The 19,101-nt window shown below is 49.0% G+C and overlaps 1 protein-coding gene across 4 annotated transcripts in view; it reads right to left on the bottom strand.

The window, feature by feature from the left end:
• LOC130130558 (nuclear factor 1 B-type-like) overlaps window positions 1-19,101 on the bottom strand; it is a 71,842-nt gene that overhangs the window by 16,780 nt on the left and 35,961 nt on the right. For all 4 annotated transcript variants that reach the window (XM_056300267.1, XM_056300269.1, XM_056300266.1 and 1 more), the window contains exons 3-6: window positions 8,924-8,980; window positions 7,219-7,287; window positions 3,512-3,632; window positions 2,517-2,638 (exon numbers count right to left, since the gene is read on the bottom strand). In XM_056300267.1, the coding sequence (XP_056156242.1) occupies window positions 2,517-2,638; window positions 3,512-3,632; window positions 7,219-7,287; window positions 8,924-8,980 (369 nt within the window). The remainder of the gene's footprint in view (window positions 1-2,516; window positions 2,639-3,511; window positions 3,633-7,218; window positions 7,288-8,923; window positions 8,981-19,101) is intronic.

Here is a 19,101-nt window from a genome sequence, read left to right as displayed (position 1 = left end):
ATCCTAAGCTAACGATTGCTAATTGATTTCTTAATGCAGCTTCACAACCGATCAAAATCCACCAATCAACCAATCTAGAGATGCAGAAGAGAGCAGTCCTCAAAAGCATAGCAAGTCAATATTAGTGTTAAAGCCAATTATTGTGTGTATGTGTGTGTGTGTGTGTGTGTGTGTGTGTGTGTGTGTGTGTGTGTGCGGGTGTGTGTGTATATATATATATATATATATATATATATATATATATAAAAAGAATATATTAGTTATTATGTAGTCATTTCATCTGTGTCATAGTAAGACAAAACGCTCCCGGCTGGATCCAGGGGCCGGGGGAGTGAGGGTATGGGCGGCAGTGTGGAGAGAAGTCAGGAGAGAGGGAGAATGATCCGGAAACACGGGACAGCGAGGCCTTAATTAAAAGGGCGATGGGCTCAGCTCTGCACCAGGAGACAAGGTAATGAGACATGCAAGTTGTCCCATGAGGATCTGTCTCTCTTTCTCTCTCACATACACACACACACACACACACACACACACACACACACACACACACACACACACTCTCCCTCTCTATCTCTGTCTCTCCTTCACAGTGCTGGTGACGGGGGTTTGCAGAATAAGAGCGAGGCTGGCCCGCCAACTGGGCCGGCCACCTGTTGAGGCCGACAGTTCCGCTGAGACCGAGTGCACTCATCCAAGTCAAGCACAAACAGAAGCTGTTACACCTGCCCCGACTCCGACTGACACACCTACACACACCTACACACACACACACACACACACACACACACACACACACACACACACACATACTGTACATACTGAACAGACATGCACATACAGTAATCCTTGTAGAGAACAGACTCGCTCTCTGCTACAGATACACACATGCACATTTCTTTCTATCATAGGAGCATGTACACACACACACACACACACACGCGTTTCATCTTTCATACTTTCATGCAACGAGCTTTTCATCAGCTCCCTACCTGAACTTTGAACTTTCATATGAGAATAACTTCATAACTAATTCCATACTACCGATGTGCGAACAGGAGGAGGCAGAGGATCAAAGAATCGCGCACTACTGATGAAGGATTTTCTCACAAGTTCCACCATGATATATAAGGCCCCGATTTTCTGATAAGAGAGGCTCTGTCGCGCATGCCCTGCAGCACCGTACCTCAACGCGTTTCATACAGGTTTGTAAATGAGGATTTTTCCAAACAACACAAAAGGGAAGGCTGCAATTACCTGCATCAGAGGACTTTCATTAAACTATGGGAAATCCGCTATTTGAAACGAGCTTTTTTCTAAAAAAATTTCCAGGGGCTTCCAGGTGGTTCCGCGAGAAAGCCCGTATACTGCAGACCGTCCATTACATCCAATCCCCTTATTTACCTCTTTCCTGTTACTTTCTGCTGTCCTGTCTCAATAAAGCAGAAAACGCAGCAACAAAAAAAGGTCTTAAAACAGCTTTCTTTACAACCACTCGTGCAAAATGGCCGCAGGCATCAGGGTGGTAAAATTCATATTGGAATAAGATTAAATTTGCTAGCTGTGTCAACACATATGCCGGTGAAAATATTTACGTTTCGGAGGACGGGAACATCTGTGTTTTTTTAAACTACAAAGTCGTGAATTTCAGGAACCAAATTGCTCGCACAAAGGACAACACAACGTGCTGAAAGGGAACCCTTGATTTGTGTAGGGGACGACTGTAAGGGACTGCAGAGCTCCGTGTTACACTGCAGTTTGAATGTGTTCAAGATATTTATGTGTCTGGCGATGCCCGCGGCCGTCCACGTCCTGGTATGCATTTAAAGCGGAGTTGAGCGGGTTCATGTTTTATGGAGCACATGAGTAGGAACCAGGTGCAGCGCTCGCTCGTCTGCAGCCAGAACGGTCGTAGGAAATAGGAGCAGTTCATTACAGGGTTGAAAGTTCATCCGGTGCCTTCAGTCGGTGTCAGAATGACACGAGGTGTTCGTTTTGAAAGGAGCTATTTCCACCGGCGTATTACTGATAACTGTGGCTGCAATACCCCACCACCACCACCACCACACACACACACACACACACACACACACACACACACTCCCCCCACCCCAGTAGTTTTAGCTGTACCTTGCTTTTCTGAGTACACGCACACAGGAACACATATGAACGTTTACACATGCACAGTAAAACACACACACACACACACACACACACACACACACACACACACACACACACACACACACACACACACACACACACACACAACAAACTGGTGGTGGCACTGGTAAATAAATGTTGGCACATTCCCTAAAGCACATGAAAATACGTGGGCGACTCAAAGGGGAAAGTAGGGCACACACTCACTCTCTTGAAATGTCCTTGAGCAAGGCACCTCTGAACAAAACGATTACTGGCGAACAGCAGGAGGCTGTTCCCAACAGCCATCGCCAGCAAAATAGCAAGAGACTCCCCCCCAGACCGATAAAAAAAATACATAAATTTTGGAAAATCACCTCCGTCTCTGTCGTGCCAGTTTGCGCGACTACTGGCGGGTGAGCTGGGTGAGGAGTAGAAGTCAGGTCCAGTGGGACTGGTGTCCATGTTTTCCTCCATGTTGATAGTCTTGGGCCTTTTGCTGTGGAGAGATGATATATTAATTTTTTTTGGGGGGGGGGGGGGGTTTCCCCCCATTTTCTCCCCAACCATACCCAGCCAATTACCCCACTCTTCCAAGCTGTCCCTGTTGCTGCTCCACCCCCTCTGCCGAACCGGGGGAGGGCTGCAGACGACCACATGCCTCCTCCGATATGTGTGGAGTAGCCAGCTGCTTCTTTTCACCTGACAGTGAGGAGTTTCACCAGGGGAACATAGCACGTGGGAGGATCGCGCTATTCCCCCCAGTTCCCCCTCCCCTGAACAGGTGCCCCGACTGACCAGAGGAGGCACTAGTGCAGCGACCAGGACACATGCCCACATCCGGCTTCCCACTCGCAGACACGGCCAATATGTCTGTAGGGAAGCCTGACCAAGCTGGAGGCAACACAGGGATTCGAACCGGGATCCCCGTGTTGGTAGGCAATGGAATAGACCTCCACGTCACCCGGACGCCCCATTAATTGGTTTTTACAAGCATAATATGAAGAAGTTGGTTTTATTGTATCCGTTATGGCCATAGCATAGTGTTAATCAGAATCAGAGTCAGAATACTTTATATTTATATTCAATAATTTAAAGTAATAAGGAAGAAATCTCAGGTCACATTGTTCACAATACTTTTTTTTTTCCTTATTTACCAACACTAAAAATAGACATCCCAGACCTGGATGTAGTCTCTGCGGCAAACTAATCGAAATATCATTCACAGTCAAGGACTGCAGTTAACAGGAAATAATTGTACCTTGACCAAAAGATTGTTTTGCAACATTTTCTCCCAAAAAGTTGTGTTTTTTTTTAAGGTTTTGGCGCATCTACAAACTTCTTCTAACACGGAAGAGTGATGGCTGCTGACCTGCCGGGAGGGGAGGAGAGGGAGCGATGTAGGCCCACGCTGGAGTTCAGGTCGTGGTAGTAGGGCTGGCTGGGCATGTCGGCCATGGAGAAGTTGACCCCTGCTCCCTGGGTGATGGGCACTGCGGAAGAGTCGTGAAAATTCCAAACGTGAATTATTTGCATCAACTGGATTATAATAAAGGGATCAAACACCCGACTAGGACTAAATAGATAAAAAAACAAACTGAAGTGTCTAGTGGAGAAAGGCTGACAAGGACAACTAGGCATTGGAGGAATTCAGCATCTGTTTCCGTCACTCTTTTTGGCAACGCAAAAGATTTTTTCCATCTCAATCAAATTCAAAAACTTTCAGCATGGACCCTTTTCAGCTTTATGTTAGATGAGCGACAGTTACTATACTGTAACCACAAGAATAAAACCACAGTGTGACACAGCTGCAAAGGCACGGGAGGGGGGGACTCGTTTTTGCTGTTAGCATTGTCATTATGATGCCTCCTAGTGTTAGACAGAACAATTCTCGTGACATTACAAGATGCAACAATGGTTGCGTTTAGCACCAAATAAGAAAGAATCGGGAGCGCGAGCAATGTTGAGTGATGCGCTCTGCCTCTTTTCCATTCAGGGACAGCTGAAATTAAGATTCACACTCCTCTTTATACACAACAGCCCCCTCGGCATGGAAAACGATCCACTTGGCAACATTTCATTATGAATCATTTCTGCACCTATAGAAAAATCGGAGTGCCGTCTCGGCCTTATTCTGATTTAACAACCCGCCGAGGTCCTCTGGAGGCCGCTACTGTTCGCCGCCGTTTGCCGCAGTAGCGGCACAGTTTCCCCGACCTGGTGATTTACAGCAGACAAGGTGTTCCCTTTCTCTCTGCGGTCGAGGTGAAGGATATTGTTACAAGGGAGGACGGTCGAATGTTTACAGAACAAAAGCAGCCCGCCACCCATCTTCCTCCCTTCTCTCTCTCTCTCTCTCTCTTTTCCCCCCACAGCTTCTCTCTTTCTCGCTATTCAATCAATCACAGGCTCGCTCTCTCTGTCTCCAGTGTGTGGCCTGTGAGGGAGCCCACAGCCGGGGCGGTTGGTTGGTCTGGAGTCGATGAGAGGCTGGAGTGTGTGCTGCCGTCTGTTGTGGTCTGAGGTTCACCACTGGCACGATCCTTCCGCCAGCCTCCGCCCTGGCAGCCCTCCGGGGCCCTGGCAAGGCCCCTGCTGCCGCGACCCATACCAGCCTGTCTGTGGAGGAATGCTGCCGGACCAGGAGCCCTGACAAGGAGACGACTGTCTTTTTTTCTTCTCCCCTGCCTAGCAAAGGATAGCCCCAGTGGTCTCTTATCTCTCTGTCTCTTTCTCTCTTTTTCTTTGTCCGTCTCTCTCTTTTGGTTTGCCTGTCTCCCACTCTCTGTCTGTCTCTCTCTCTGTGTCCATTTGTCTCTCTATATCTCTTATCTGTTTGTCTCTCGATTTTATTTTCCATCATTGTCCATTTATCTCTGTCTTTTTTGCTCTCTCTCTCTCTCTCTCTATGTCTCTCATTCCTTGTCCATTTGTCCCTCTTTCGCTTACTTTGTCCATTTTTCTCTCTATGTCTGTTTATCTCTTTCCCTCTGTCTAGTATTTCTCTCTGTGAATTTCTCTTCTGTTCTTCTGTGTGTGTCTCTCTCTAGCCATCACTCTGTCCAGCTGTCTCTCTCTCTCTCTTTGTCTGTCTCTCTCTGTCTGTGTCTCTCGCTGTGTCTGTGTCTCTCTCTCTCTCTCTCTTTGTCTGTCTGTCTCTCTCTCCCTTTGTCTGTCTCTCTCTTATGCTCTTTGGAAGACTCATTGCTTGCAATGCCATTGAGCTGTACTGCAAAATCATGAGATATTATCATGACTATTATTTTGCTTAAACTTTGAAAAACAATGCTGCAAAGTTAAAACATAAGAAAAGCACAGTTGAGCACCTCCCTGTGTTTTAGTTTCCTACAACAACAGCTTGTGCTGTTCACAACACTGCATTTGTTCCCATGTCCTCCGGGCTGACTGCAGAGAACGTACAGTTGAACGTTCAGAACTGGAGCCTACGTGTATATATGCGGCCTTTTATATTTAGAAAATATTTGTACAAGTGCAGTCCAGGCTCTTATGTGCCGTTAATGAGTATCCTATCCCCGTCGACAAGTTGAATCGCGAGCCGGCCTTGAACTCCGGCTCTCTCGTCGACGGACTTCAAAGAACGTCTCAGCAGCCTGGAGAGTTGAGAGAGGAGCGCGTTGACGGACAAGCGGCCGCTCCGAAATCCACCCCGGGAGCGCCTGGCTGAGTGACTGACAATTCCTGCGCGTCTGTCGACCTTTTTAAAATTCCACTTTGACTCCAGTCAACCTTACTCAAACGGGGCTGGGTCGCACGAGAGCAAACGTGCAGTCGGACCGGCCATCTGGTCAGGGGGCAAGTAGGAAAACAACGGCGGGGGGGGGGGCAACTGCATCGTTCAAGGAATATCTAACGAGCGTATCGGATTAAGGCGCCGAAAAACTGTTGCATCTTTAAGAGTGCAAAAGTGTCAGACAGTTAAGGTAACCTTGTCCGAGGAAGATTTATCAGCACTTTGGGGCATTTATAGCCGAGAAACACGAACTAACACACCAAGATCAGTGCTCTCCGGAGGGCTGGGCGATAACTCAATGTCATCTTTCATCGTCTTTTACCGGGATGAAATCGTCATATCGTGATGCACAATGTGGTTGTCTGAGTTAATGATCGCGAGATCTACAACCTAAACTTGAAAACTAGTTGAAAACTAGTGTTGGTTTGATACTATGCTTTACATTACCAAACAGTTCAATGTGATGAACCTCAATTTTGGGGGTATTTTTAAGTAAGCAGGTATTGTAATATATATCGAGATCGTGTAAAATTCCCTTTGAGATCGTAACACTAAGATTTCCCACAATGCCCCAGTGGTTGTTTTATTTGTCAATTCAAGCCCTGCTGTCGTGTATTATGATCCTCACACAAACCCGTGCCGGGGTTTGTCCGTATGCTGAGGTTTATTTATTTTTTAACCCGCTGAGCTAGCATTGAGCGCTACCGCCGCTTGACATCAGAACAAACACGTGGTTAAAACTGTGGTATGAGTGGTCCGTGTAACAAAGGACACTGGTATGTCTCCTTTGTAGGGGCCGTCGCTGGCGATGGAATTCCTTGGAAGGCACGAGCACGTCCCCGGCTACAGCAGCAGCGCTACAGGTGAGCGTTGCCTATGGGAGACAGCGCCCACAGCGAGCAGAGACCCAAGAGTCCTCAAAGAACAACCATCAACGGCTTTGGGGGAGGGCAAGGCATGTCTGTACAAACACACACATGTTCATTCATACACACGGCTGTTTCAGTCGAGAGTCCTTCTTCTGATACCTGCTAAACTGGATTCGCCAAGGTTGAGTCAAGCGAATACAGCTAGGAGTCACAGCAGACACCTCATGCTGTTGTAATTTTGAGCACAGATTTGCTATTTTTTTGCTTTTTAAATGTGACAATTTTGCACGTTTGCTCGATTTAAGATCCCCCTCGCCTTCCACCATTTTGGTTTGCAGAGTCAGATGCTTTTGTGCGTGGCGCAAAGGCAAGACAGGACACACTTACATGCCGGGTCTGTGTTTGAACAAATCAGAGGGCACAAGGTAAGAAGACAATTAAAGTAATTTGTGAACTCACTTCTGGACACACGCACCAGCTCGGCAACACTGAAGACTCCCGATTTGATGAAGCTGTCCTCCAAGTAAACTGCAGACATGAGAATCATGAGAGCAAACTATGAAATTATAACCCACAATGCTGTGAACATTATTCTGATCATTCTCATTCATGATTAAATATTCTGCATGTTGTAGTTCTGGTTTGGTTTATTAATTTCTTTAAATATGCACCGACTCGGTGACACGTTGTGCGTGAGTGTGTGTTTGTGTGTGTACATGCGCAAGTGATGGTAGATCCTGTTGTTTCCATCTGATAAGAGATTATAATACCCTCATATGTACTTCACAATAAATATGACACTCTGCTTTATTGCAGTGTGGATGAGAGACAATGGGGATGGCATGCAACACGGATTGCCCAATGTTCTGATAAATGCCCGGTGTTGTACAAAAAAGGACCTTTACTCTCCAGAGCAACAAGTACTACCTTCTCTCAGAGTTTCAAACTCTATTCGTCTGATACACAAGCAAAAAGGTTAATTACCATCAACCCTGATAGTTCCCTACTCAGCTAAGCCTCCAAGCTTTTTGGTGCATACTGTAGACATTACAAAATCGCCAGCTTTGCTCAACAACCTTAATAAGAGGCCATCAGTCAAGTAAAACAGCCAGACAAGTTATTGACACCCAAATGGCTCCGGCTGGGCCTTGATGTAATTGCCAAAGGCGCTCTGGGCCATGCCAGAAAGATAGGCGGGTGGGAGGGTGCCTCGATTGGCACCTAAAAAGTGTAACGCCTCCAGTGCGCCAATGGCTTTGGTGGGAAGCCGTGCCATTGCTGAGGGCCTCCCAGGCGCTGAGTCATTGGCTCGCTCGCGTGTTTTCTTTGGCACCCACGTCGGCAGAACCTGCTCTTGAGGTAAAAAACTAATTACGCTTCCCGAACTATTTTCATTCCCGGATCATGACGACACAGCACAGGTCAATCCAGGGGAGCAACAGGGCTGTCAGAGAATATTCTCAGACGGCCGTTTTGCCGATTTGCCAAGACATGTTGAGTACACCAGCCAAAGGGGCAATCTGTTGTAAAATTTTCACTCCAGATCTTGAGCGTCTCCACAGACAAGACTCTTTCTTTTTTTTCTCTTTCATGCAATTCACGACACAATGTGTTCGGTGTTGCCGCCGGGATGGTGACAATGCAACTTTTATGAGCTGGTAAAATTTGATTCCCCCGCAGACGGTCCATGCAAAACTAAACACCAATGGTCTCCTCTTATTGGATGACATGGAGATGAGTGCGTCTCATCTCATACGGAGACATGGTCTTTACGAGGCGTACAATATGACACAACTTCATTTATCCCCTTGGGACAATTCCACCGAGGGTTCACCTCGGTTTACAGCAACTGTCTCAACTTGTTTTAACAATTTCACAGCCAAAGCCTCATTCCTTCTCAGAGCAACATAGTTACTGAGATTCCCGCATTAAAACCCGAAATGTGGTCGGACAGTTAATGACCCCGACATAATTTTTACTCAAACGAGTGGTATATTTCGTTTCTTTTTATTGTCAGGTCACATGAAAGTCAAAGAGCTGACGGGCAGATTAAGACTGTTTGGAATGGGGAGGATATGGTGCACGCAGGCCACCGTACCGCAGGGATTTGTAGAGGAACAATAGAGCGATGACAGAGAGAGAGGATGATTGGTACTGTACATACCTGGAGGAGGGTTCTTGCCCGGCTCATTGTTACTGGGGCTTCCTGACTGTTGCGAGTCTGCAAACACACAGAAACAGAGAGAGAGAGAGAGAGAGAGAGAGGGGGGTCAGTAAGTCTAGCATGAGAACATTGACTGACACATCATGTTCTTGTCAACATCCATTATTTTCAGGCATACACACGTTATCTTCAGCATGTACTTTGGTAGAAACACTACGATGTTTCTACTGATCAACAGCAGGGTCATAGTCATGTTTTTACTTCAACTGCAGGATTTTATTTGGTATGCGGCCAGCATGTCGACGGTCGGCCATTCCAACCTTGTGCCAGAGACGTCCGTTCTTTTCCATGCTATTTTCTCAGCCACTTTGGACTTGAAGTTAAATGATGGCTTCTAGTAAACCGCCTGCCTATCCACACCAATACAAAAAAAAAATCAGTGTCAGCTTCAGGACCTCAAATCTTGGGTTCTTACCGCCCGAACGAAGAACAAAAAATGTTTTTTACTCAGACAGCATGAAAGGGGAGCATACCCAATTACTAACCAAGACAAATCGGTATTTCAGCTGCGTTTTCCTTACTGTGCAAGCAAGCCCGGGAAGAAAAAAGCCGGGCACTAGATGCGGGATGGCTTAAAGATTTTGCACCGACGGACCTCTGAGTAATTTTTCAGCAGAATGTGTTCGACCCTGCCGTGCAAGGTACGAGCACGAAACCAAAATGGGGGGAAGACAGAGAGAGAGAGAGAGAGAGAGAGAGAGAGAGAGAGAGAGAGGAGAGAGAGAAGAGCGATGAGGATATGTGAGGAAACACGAGTGGAATTCTTTCCGCTGGTAAACTGTGGGCCGTCTCCGAAATGAGAGGGCCCGGATTGACGTCTTTTACCTCAGAGACTCTCTGGGAGGGAAATCTGTAATTTCTCAGATTTCCTGCCCTGCTTGATAACTGACAGACACACGGGGTCCTTTCTCCCTTAACATCACACAACACCAAACGTTCAGAAAAGTCCATATCAAGAGGTATAAATAATACCCCATTTTCAGTCCAGACAAAGCAGGCACGCTTGTAGAAGTCTGGAACAATAGCCCCCCTATAGGTTTGTGTGTTTCTTTGGGCGTATACAAGAGAGAGTGAGAGAGAGGGGGGGGGGGAGCAAGACAGAAGGCGAGAGAGAGACAGAGAGAGGGAAAGAGACTGAGAGAGAGAGGGTGAGAGAGAGAGAGCGAGGAGGTGAAAGACATAGAAAGAGAGGCTTAGAAGGAGAGACAGCGGAAGTGAGTGGGATATATATACACAACATGTGTGCGTGTGCGTGTGTGTGCATGTGTGTGTGTGTGTGTGTGTGTGTATGACTCCACTCGACAAGGCCTTCCCTGCGACCATACATGGAGCAGGACGGGGGGGAACGGCGTTTGCACCGCTGCTCGGCCCAAGAGCGAGCCGCAGTTTTTTTTTTGAGCGAAGCGTAATGATTTACACCGGACTGACCCCCCACCCACCCCCACGTGCCCTGAGAGCAGAAACACAATGAGAAACACCGGGAAGATATCATCTACGCCTTTAACACCGAGAGCCGGGACAAGAAGCGGAGAGACGGTGAACTCGGATACCCTCGCCTCGCAACAACACCCCTTTCCTGCTGCAGCTCTCATGAGCTGTGTCTCAGAGGCACCAGAGAGAGAGAGAGAGAGAGAGAGAGAGAGAGAGAGAGAGAGAGAGAGAGGGGGGGGGGGGGAGGGGGGGGGTTGAAAGATTTATTCTCTCTCTCTCTCTCATCTGTTTCTGTATCTCTCTCACTCTCTCCCTCGGTCTCTTGCTCCCCCTCTCCTAAATTTGACTATTAAACAGCACTGCAAAAACGGAATGTTCTTGGCCGAGGCTCAACAATGACAAAGTAGGGAGGGAACAACACCATACGTTAAGCTGAAAAAAATCCCCCCCCCTCCTCCTCCGGTGCGCTTAGCCCTAAAACACTCCACGACTTGTGGTCCCTTGCAACGTGCTGCGGGCCGAGCCTTTCTCACAACGCAGGGCTAGCCGGCCCGCTAAAAATATAGGCCCGACTTGTTTGTTTCTTGCAACGGCTGGGCCGCCGGTTCCCCAGGATCTCCATTGTTGCTTTTCAAAATAATCTCCCCATTTTCACATTTCCTTGTATACCGAGACATAACCGTGGTAAACTAAGCTGGTCTAGCCTGTCTACGAACAGCAGCTGTCCATACGATGTGTCTGTGCGCACACACACACACACACACACACACACACACACACACACCCACACCCACCCATACCCACACACACCCACACGGGTGTGCGGCTCTGTTCTGTCTTGTGCTGCTGAGGACTTGCAAAACCGGAATTACTACACTCCTGCGGCAAAGTGGATTTGAGGTAAGCGAATCCATCGAAGCTTTTGAAAAACTGCAATAAAAACAGCAATTACGGTACGAGTCCACTGATTTTATTATCATCATCATTATTATTACTGTGTCAGTTCCACTCCCGCACCGCTATCAGAATCGGTCTTTCTTTGACAGCTGCATGCCATCGCACAACATATGCATGGGTTTGTCTGGCCTCAGCAGAACATAATTTGCCTGCCACAAATTACGGCAAAGTATTTTTGAGCAGCTCAAACACACACACACATACACACACACATGCACGCACACAATTCATGAAGCAGCCACTGTGCATGAGCAGTGGGTTTGTGTGTTGTTGTTGGCTATAGTACATGTCCATAAAGAGATTACAGGGGAGCTGAGAGGCCATGCCTCTCCATCTTCTCCCACCCCCGTGCCACATCCAGAGTCATCCATCAGTCTCATTTCAACTGCCAACTCTGTGCCCTCTCCCGGGAGAGCCGTCCAGGCCCAGAACAGACATGGGGGGTGGGGGTGGGGGTGGGTGGGGGGAAGAAAGAAGCAGGCGAAAAGGGTAAAGCGGTGGGAGGGATTGGGGAGTTTGGAGACGAGGTATACGTCAAGAGCGGCGGATGGGGAGGAAAAGAGGGATGACTTGGCCAGAGAGGGAGACGGAGAGAGGGAGAATGGGAGGGGGGGGGCAGATAGGTGGTGATAGGAGAGATTCGGCAATAAGTCTACATCAGATCAGGGTTGTGTGTGTGCTTTTTTTTTCTTCTTCTTCTTCTTCTTTTTTTTCTTTTAGGTCGGAACAGACAACCGTGACAAAAGAGCAGATGGTCGCGGCAATTACGGATCGCAGCCAGCTTCTTCCAGAGCGAGGCCCTACACCCCAACAACCAAGAGCAGCGACCACCTGGATCAAGTCGAGGTGGGATGCCGGCATATGGCGCGTCTGCCAGGCCCCCCCCCCTCCTCCCCTCTCGCTCTCTTAACCTGAGAGCCAGCGAGCTCCAGAGCATGCACTACACCTGACCTTTGACCTCAGATTGGGGGCGCCTCTCGCTTCTCGTTCTCCCAGGTTGGATAAATCAGGCTGTGTGTGTGAGTGTGTGTGATGATAAATCAGTGGAACGTGTAGTGACAGGTGATAGCGCCACGGCGGCAACTCATACGCTGCTCTGATTTGTCAGAAGATATCCAAACCAGCAGCCGAAGTGCGCGATGACTTATGGACGAAACAAATTGGTCATTGTAGGCTGAAATGGGCTTCGCAAGTCCACAAATGAATACCAAAGGGAGCTCTGAAAACTGCTGAGAGGACTACAGAGGCGGGACGTCAAGAGCAAGGGGCTCTGTGTTTGTATGCAGGAGGTGTCCAGTGCAGAAGCCTTGCCAATCCGATAGTCTTCAAATAAACTGCAGTGTAACCTGTAAATAAACACTTGCGGTTGAGGAGGCCGGGCTTTGCCCTGGGAGCTTGGCAGGGCTCGATCATAGGCCCAGACACCACACACACCACACACATACACACACACAGCCCTTTTCCAAAAACAACATTTCTTGGCACCCTCCGTCCCTGCCACTTGTTTAAACAAACAAACTGGTCCATGAAGGAAGTAAAACAAAAAAAAAAAAAGTCCAACGTACGAACCAGATTATCTGCAGTCACTCAGCAAATGAAGACAAGGCAAAGTGGCTGAAAGGCGCCGTGGTTATTTTGAGGATGGGTCCTCAAGTTCTCGCACCTTCTCATCCGGTGGGACACTTATCATACCGTTGTAAAGATTGGGGCAATTAGGTGTAATGGCAACAGATTCCTGGCACGGCAAAAAAACCTTCTCGGTGCTATTGTGAGGTTCTCCCTACGCCCAAGTGTGTTGCTTGCCTGGATTTTATAATCGCTGGAGCACTCGCAGACACACACACACACACACACAACACACACACACTTAACCCGCCCTCTCAGTTTTTGGCATCATACCCATTTCGTTGCCACTAAATTGCCAAGCACACATATGCAAACACAAAGACACACACACACAAGCACACGGTGTGGGTTAAATTAGCCACATAGGTTGGGGGGAAACTTTCTTTTTACAGTGGCACTGCGCGGTCCAAGCCCACTCGCAGACATGTACAGATATCCTCCACGAAGCGCTGCGCACGCGCAACACACGCATTCTGCAGATGCATACCGCTGTCGACATTTCAGGAGGAGAAGCCCGTCTGGCAGCCATTTTATGCCGAGCGGGGCTCTGTGCACATGTATAGCACTCTGGCTGCCAGAGGCATGGGTCCCGAGCCAAGACGCATTTCAGCAGCCCGGGGAGGCGAGGGGAGGGGAAGGGAGGGTGGAGGAGAGGTGGAAAGGGTTGAAATACAGAAGAAGTAGGGAGGGATAGAAAAGGAGAGGGAGAGAGAGGGAGAGAGGAAGAGAGAGAGGAAGACGGGGCAGAAAATATCGACCTAATTACAGAACAGCTCTGACGCGTTATGTTTCGACAATACAGCTGCTCCTGAGTAAATATTTGATGTGGCCGAGCACACTTTCTGCTCCGTGTCCTCCTCCTCCTCCTCCTCCTCTTCTTTTTCCTCCACGCTCTTCAGCGGTGGAGCTGGTGAGGGAGAAACTTGGTCTGTCCTTCCCTGGAAATGGAGTGCTGGTATGTGTGTGTTTGCTTGTGTGTGTGTGTGTGTGTGTGTGTGTGTGTTGGGGTTGGGGGTGGGGGTGGGGGGTGGGTTACCAGCAAGTAATGTGCGGAGATGTGTGCTCTCTGTCCCGTGTCCTCCTCTACTCCTGGTTTTTATCTTTCACGGCTTCGGCGATGACCTCACACTATACGGGCTGGCTTCCAACAGCCGGCTGAACCTGCACCGTTCTTGAAGTCTTTCTTTCTTTCTTCCCTTCTTTCTTTCTTCTCCTTGTTATCTGTCTATCGCTGTCTCTGACTCCGAAACTGTATCTGTCCTCTTTTGTATATTGTTGCGCCCGCCTGTGTGTATATCTACCGCTCAGTGTATCTACGACAATATCTTATCTGGTGAGAAGTGCACACTACCTATTCTGATGCTACAAGTGAAATGGTGCTTATTTATTTATTTATTTTTGGGGTTGTTTCTACTGGTAGTATGTTTAAGTACCCCCCCCCACCTGATTACTGCTTAATCTCTCTCGCTCTCTCTCGCTTTCATTCTCATTTTCTCTCTCTATCTTTGCTTCGCTCGCTGTCTCTTTCTCCCCCCCTGGCTTTGTTGTCTAAACAAAGTGGCCTTTATCAGGATGAGCTGCAACCCAAACAAGCTAAACAAAAGATATGGGCGAGGATATTTGCCCACAGCGGAGGGAGGATCTTATCGTGCCAGCCATTGTGTGCCAGCCTGTCCACCCACCAACCAACCCCCGACACACACACACCACACCCTCATTACCCCCCCCCCCGTCATCCTGGCATCTTTAGTGTCCAGGACTCGGGCATAGCACTGCACAAAGGACTGGCACCTAAAGGACTTGCATACTGAGTCAGACCATGAATGAGCGAAAAAGGCTCAAATGGAACGCCATATTTGGATTCCATTGTCTTGTAGGGAAGGCAGGCCAGCGAAGCAAAAAAACAAAAAAGAAGCAAAAAAAGAAAAATGCAGGAAAAAAAAAAGGTCCTGGTTTTTTGCCTTACACTGAAAAAGGTGCTGTAAACTTATGTACTACTAACCTCGGTATTAAACGCTCTCCACGGTTCAATTACAGTTGTAACATCTTAACCCGGGTCTCTCAACAGTTGCCAGAAATAGCAGCAAATGTGATAGACATATGCCCGCAATTCTCATCCAAGATTTATTTTGGCTACTGCGGCTGAAAAATGAGGGCCTCATTACATTTCAGAGAGTCTGCATACAATTGTTGGATCTGTTGTCCATGATATCACAGGCCGTGCATTCTTTTAGCCCTGATTCCTCCTGACAATGCCCATACACTGTGTGACAATTTAATGATTATCACATAATTGGAACAAGGGAGGTATGTGTTATTGGCTTAAAGATTGACAGGAGGCGCTCCTGCTAATCTGGACGGCCCCCCTATCAAATGTCTGCTCCCGACTCGGAATGCAGGTACAGTAAGACGAGTGGCTGCTATCCTGTCCTGCTTCTGCTTCACTCACACACACACACACACACACACACACACACACGAGAAACGAGAGCCTTTATTCATCTTGCAGATACACACTAGAGCACACACACACACACACACACACACATGCAGGGAGTGGTGGCTGAAGAAATGTTCCTCCTGCATTTTTCCCATCCCGCTGTCCTTCCTCCAGGGGCAGCCAGGAGACGTGGGCAGCCCTTTCCTTCAGTGCCCGGGGACCAGCTCCAGGTGGACTTCCATGTGGTGGTCAGGAACGGGGCAGGACCGTGCTCTGCATGGTTTTACTGGAGTTATTTTTGATGTTGGGGGGAAACCCACGCGAGCACAGGAAAAACACGCCAACGCCACACAGAAAGACCCCTCGTCTAGAGACGACCCACCCGAGCAAGGGGCAGAACACGCAGAGTACACACGGCAAGCCGCCGCACACCGACGGGCCTGGGGAGAACACGCAACCTCCCCAGGCGGGAATCGAACCTAGGACCTCCTTGCTGTGCGGCAGCAGTGCAAGCACTGTGCCTGACACTCACACACACACTCATGCACAGACACACACACACACACACACACACACACACACACACACTACGCAGATACTGAGAAAGAGAAGAGAGTGAGACAGAGAAAGTGAGAGGGGCAAAGTTGAAACGTCTGCGAGAACAATGACATTTTGCCCTCTTTTCTCCAAGACAGACATCACAGACTTGTTCAATAGAGCAAGGAGAGTGTGAGTGAACACACACACATATACATATACATACACATACACACACACACAGTCAGACAAACACACACACACACACACACACACACACACACACACACACACACACACACAGGACTGTCAGGATTTTAAGACTTATGGAATCAAGTGGGATCGCAGCCCAGACAAGAACAATAAGAAGCCACACAGTGTGTGTGTGTGTCTGTACTTTGTATGTGTGTGTGTGTGTGTGTGTGTGTGTGTGTGTGCGCGAGCGTCTGTCTGTGTTTGAGGGGCACACTTGTATACGTCTGTACCCGTATACGCATCCTTCTACGCGAGCATGAAATGTGACTGTTGCGGGTCGGCGGTGAATATGCGCGTGCGTATGTGCATGCCGTTGTGCGTATGTGCACGCCGTTGTGCATATGTGCACGCCGTTGTGCGCTTGCCTCTGAGCGACGCATACTAATGCCGGTAGAGAGTAGGCCGTCTTTCTCGCTGTCGAGTTTCTATGCCCTCTCCTTGGTAAACTCTCACGGCGGTGAAAGGAGGAGAGCTTTTTAGCACAGCCGAGAGGACAACAGGCTCTTCATTGAGGTCACCAAACAGTGCGGACGGGGGGGGGGGGGCATTCAGTGGCGAGTGGGCCTAGAACAAGGGAGTGAATGGCCCGACGGATCATTAGCCAGACCGGGCCCTGGAGAAGCAAAGGAAGAGCCCGGTGAACACAAAGGGAAGCACAGTCACGCAACACACACACACGGACACAAACACACATAACATATGCATGCACCCGACCGAGTGTGTCTATGGGAACACGCAAAATCTAATTTCTGCACATACAGAAGTGTATATGCGCACAACCACACACACTCGTGCGTGCATGCACACAACAGAAGGTGTACAGTCGTGCAAAAGATATGCAAGTACACACTCGCTCTCTCTCTCTCTCTCTCTCTCTCTCTCTCTCTCTCACACACACACACATATGGGCAGATACCCAGCTGATCTGCACCGTGCATGTGCTATGTGGTCAGCGGTTGTGCTGCAGACGGCAACACGACACAGTGGCTCATCTGTCCCATGAAAAACGAGCAGGCTGGCCTCCAGTCAGCGCAGCGCACCCCATCTAATGTTCCCACCTCCACCTCCTCCCCCTTTTCCCTCCATTTTCCTCACAATCCATCCACAACCTCCTCCTCTCCTTCTGTCTCTATCTCTCACTGTCCTCTCTCGTTCTGTTCTTCTACCTCTTCTCTCTCTGCTTGCCTTTTTCTTCTTCTTCTTCTCTATTGGTTTCTTCTTTCGGGCTAGCCAGGCCACATCCATCACACCTAATGTTGCACCACTGTGCATCCCGGTATGATCAACCCCATTATCTATAAAGTCCCGACAAGAGGAGTCTAACTGACTCTCCCAGAGTGTGGTCCCGCCATTCACACGCTTACGATACTCTCAGCCCGCCTGCCCGAGCCCGCCTGAAGAAAGAACTTCAGTATCACTGGTGAAACAAAGGCCCCATCAACAGCAGGCCTCGGCATCGTTTTTGGTATGCGCCAAACAAACAATTAGCTTTGTTGCGGCGTAATTGACTGGCAGGATCGGGTGGCATTTACATTCGCCCGCTGTTGCCACCCTGCCATTCAGGGGGCAGGGATAAAAAAAAAGAAAGAAAGAAAGAAAGAAAAGAATGGTGGGACCCTGCGTAGGCTGAAGGTTGGCCACATCTCTCTGGTTTCGAGAAGACACCATTTTTTTAACACAGTGGCAAACTTCCAAGCACGAACCTTCTTAGCCCCCCCTCCCAAAAAAAAGAAAACAAAAAAAAAATGAATGCATGGCCGTGGAGGAAGGGAGGGTGAACGGAGGTTGAGACTATAGGTTTAATTATGCATGCGTGTTTTCTCATTCATTGTAGTGGTGGGAAGGGGAGAGGGTATGGGGGGGGGCAGACCAATGACATTCCATCGTCATAGTCCTCCCCTCTACACACACACACACACACACACACACACAGACACACACACAAAGTAGTCTGGGAGCTAGCTGCTATAGGCTAATGAGGTGACACTCACCGTCTGGAGAGCAGCCAAAACAGTCCATTAACTCCTAGCCAGTAGTTAAGAGCAGAAGAAGGAGAAAGGGATGGGGAGGAGGAGAGAGGAGACGAGAGGAGGGGGGGGGTGAAAGGAGGTGAGCTAGGCGGCTAGCCGAAGGGTCTGTGGGCGGGGCGTGTGAGGGGAAGGGAAGAGAAGGGGTGGTGTGGGGGATAGGTGATGGGGGGGTGGGGTCCGAAGTCTTTCAGGATGTGAGGGTGGGGGGTATATTTTTGCAGTTTTGTAGTTGTGAATGAATCAGCAGGGTGGCTGGCTGGAAGGGATGGGGGGGCGGGGATGGGGGGGTTGCACGAGCGTTCACTGTCGCAGATTATGCTTCGTGGAGGCAGCTCTTGAGGAAAAGTGCGGGCGGGCGGGCGGGCGGGCGTGCGTGTGTGTGTGTGTTTGTGTGTGTGTGTGTGCGCACATCAGCGTCTGGCTTAGGGTGTGTGTGAGTGGGGGAAGGATGCAGCAGGCGAGCCGCACCACAACGAAGAGAAGCAAAGCGACAGAGAAAGAGAGCAAAGTAGAGAGATCCAGGAACAAACTGCCCCCCCCCCCCGACAACCCCCGCCCAGCCGGGCAGACAGACCTTTGACAGAGAAGTTCTGTGAATCACCTCTTTCATCTTCACAACCCCCCCCCCCATACAGTTGGATAATTATGAGACAAATGCACCAGACCCCTGCTGCTTGAGTGGCAATGCGCATGGGAGGCCAGCAAAGAGGGGAGAGAGCGAGAGAGGGAGAGAGAGGGGGAGAGAGAGAGAGAGAGAGAGAGAGAGAGAGAGAGAGAGAGAGAGAGAGAGAGAGAGAGAGAGAGAGAGAGAGAGAGAGACAGAGTTCAAACCTGCATGTCCC

This window comes from Lampris incognitus, chromosome 20, assembly GCF_029633865.1.
Source record: "Lampris incognitus isolate fLamInc1 chromosome 20, fLamInc1.hap2, whole genome shotgun sequence".
NCBI classification, from domain to species: Eukaryota; Metazoa; Chordata; class Actinopteri; order Lampriformes; family Lampridae; genus Lampris; species Lampris incognitus.
Note: the sequence above shows the minus strand (reverse complement) of the source record. Positions and strands in the feature narration are given on the sequence as shown.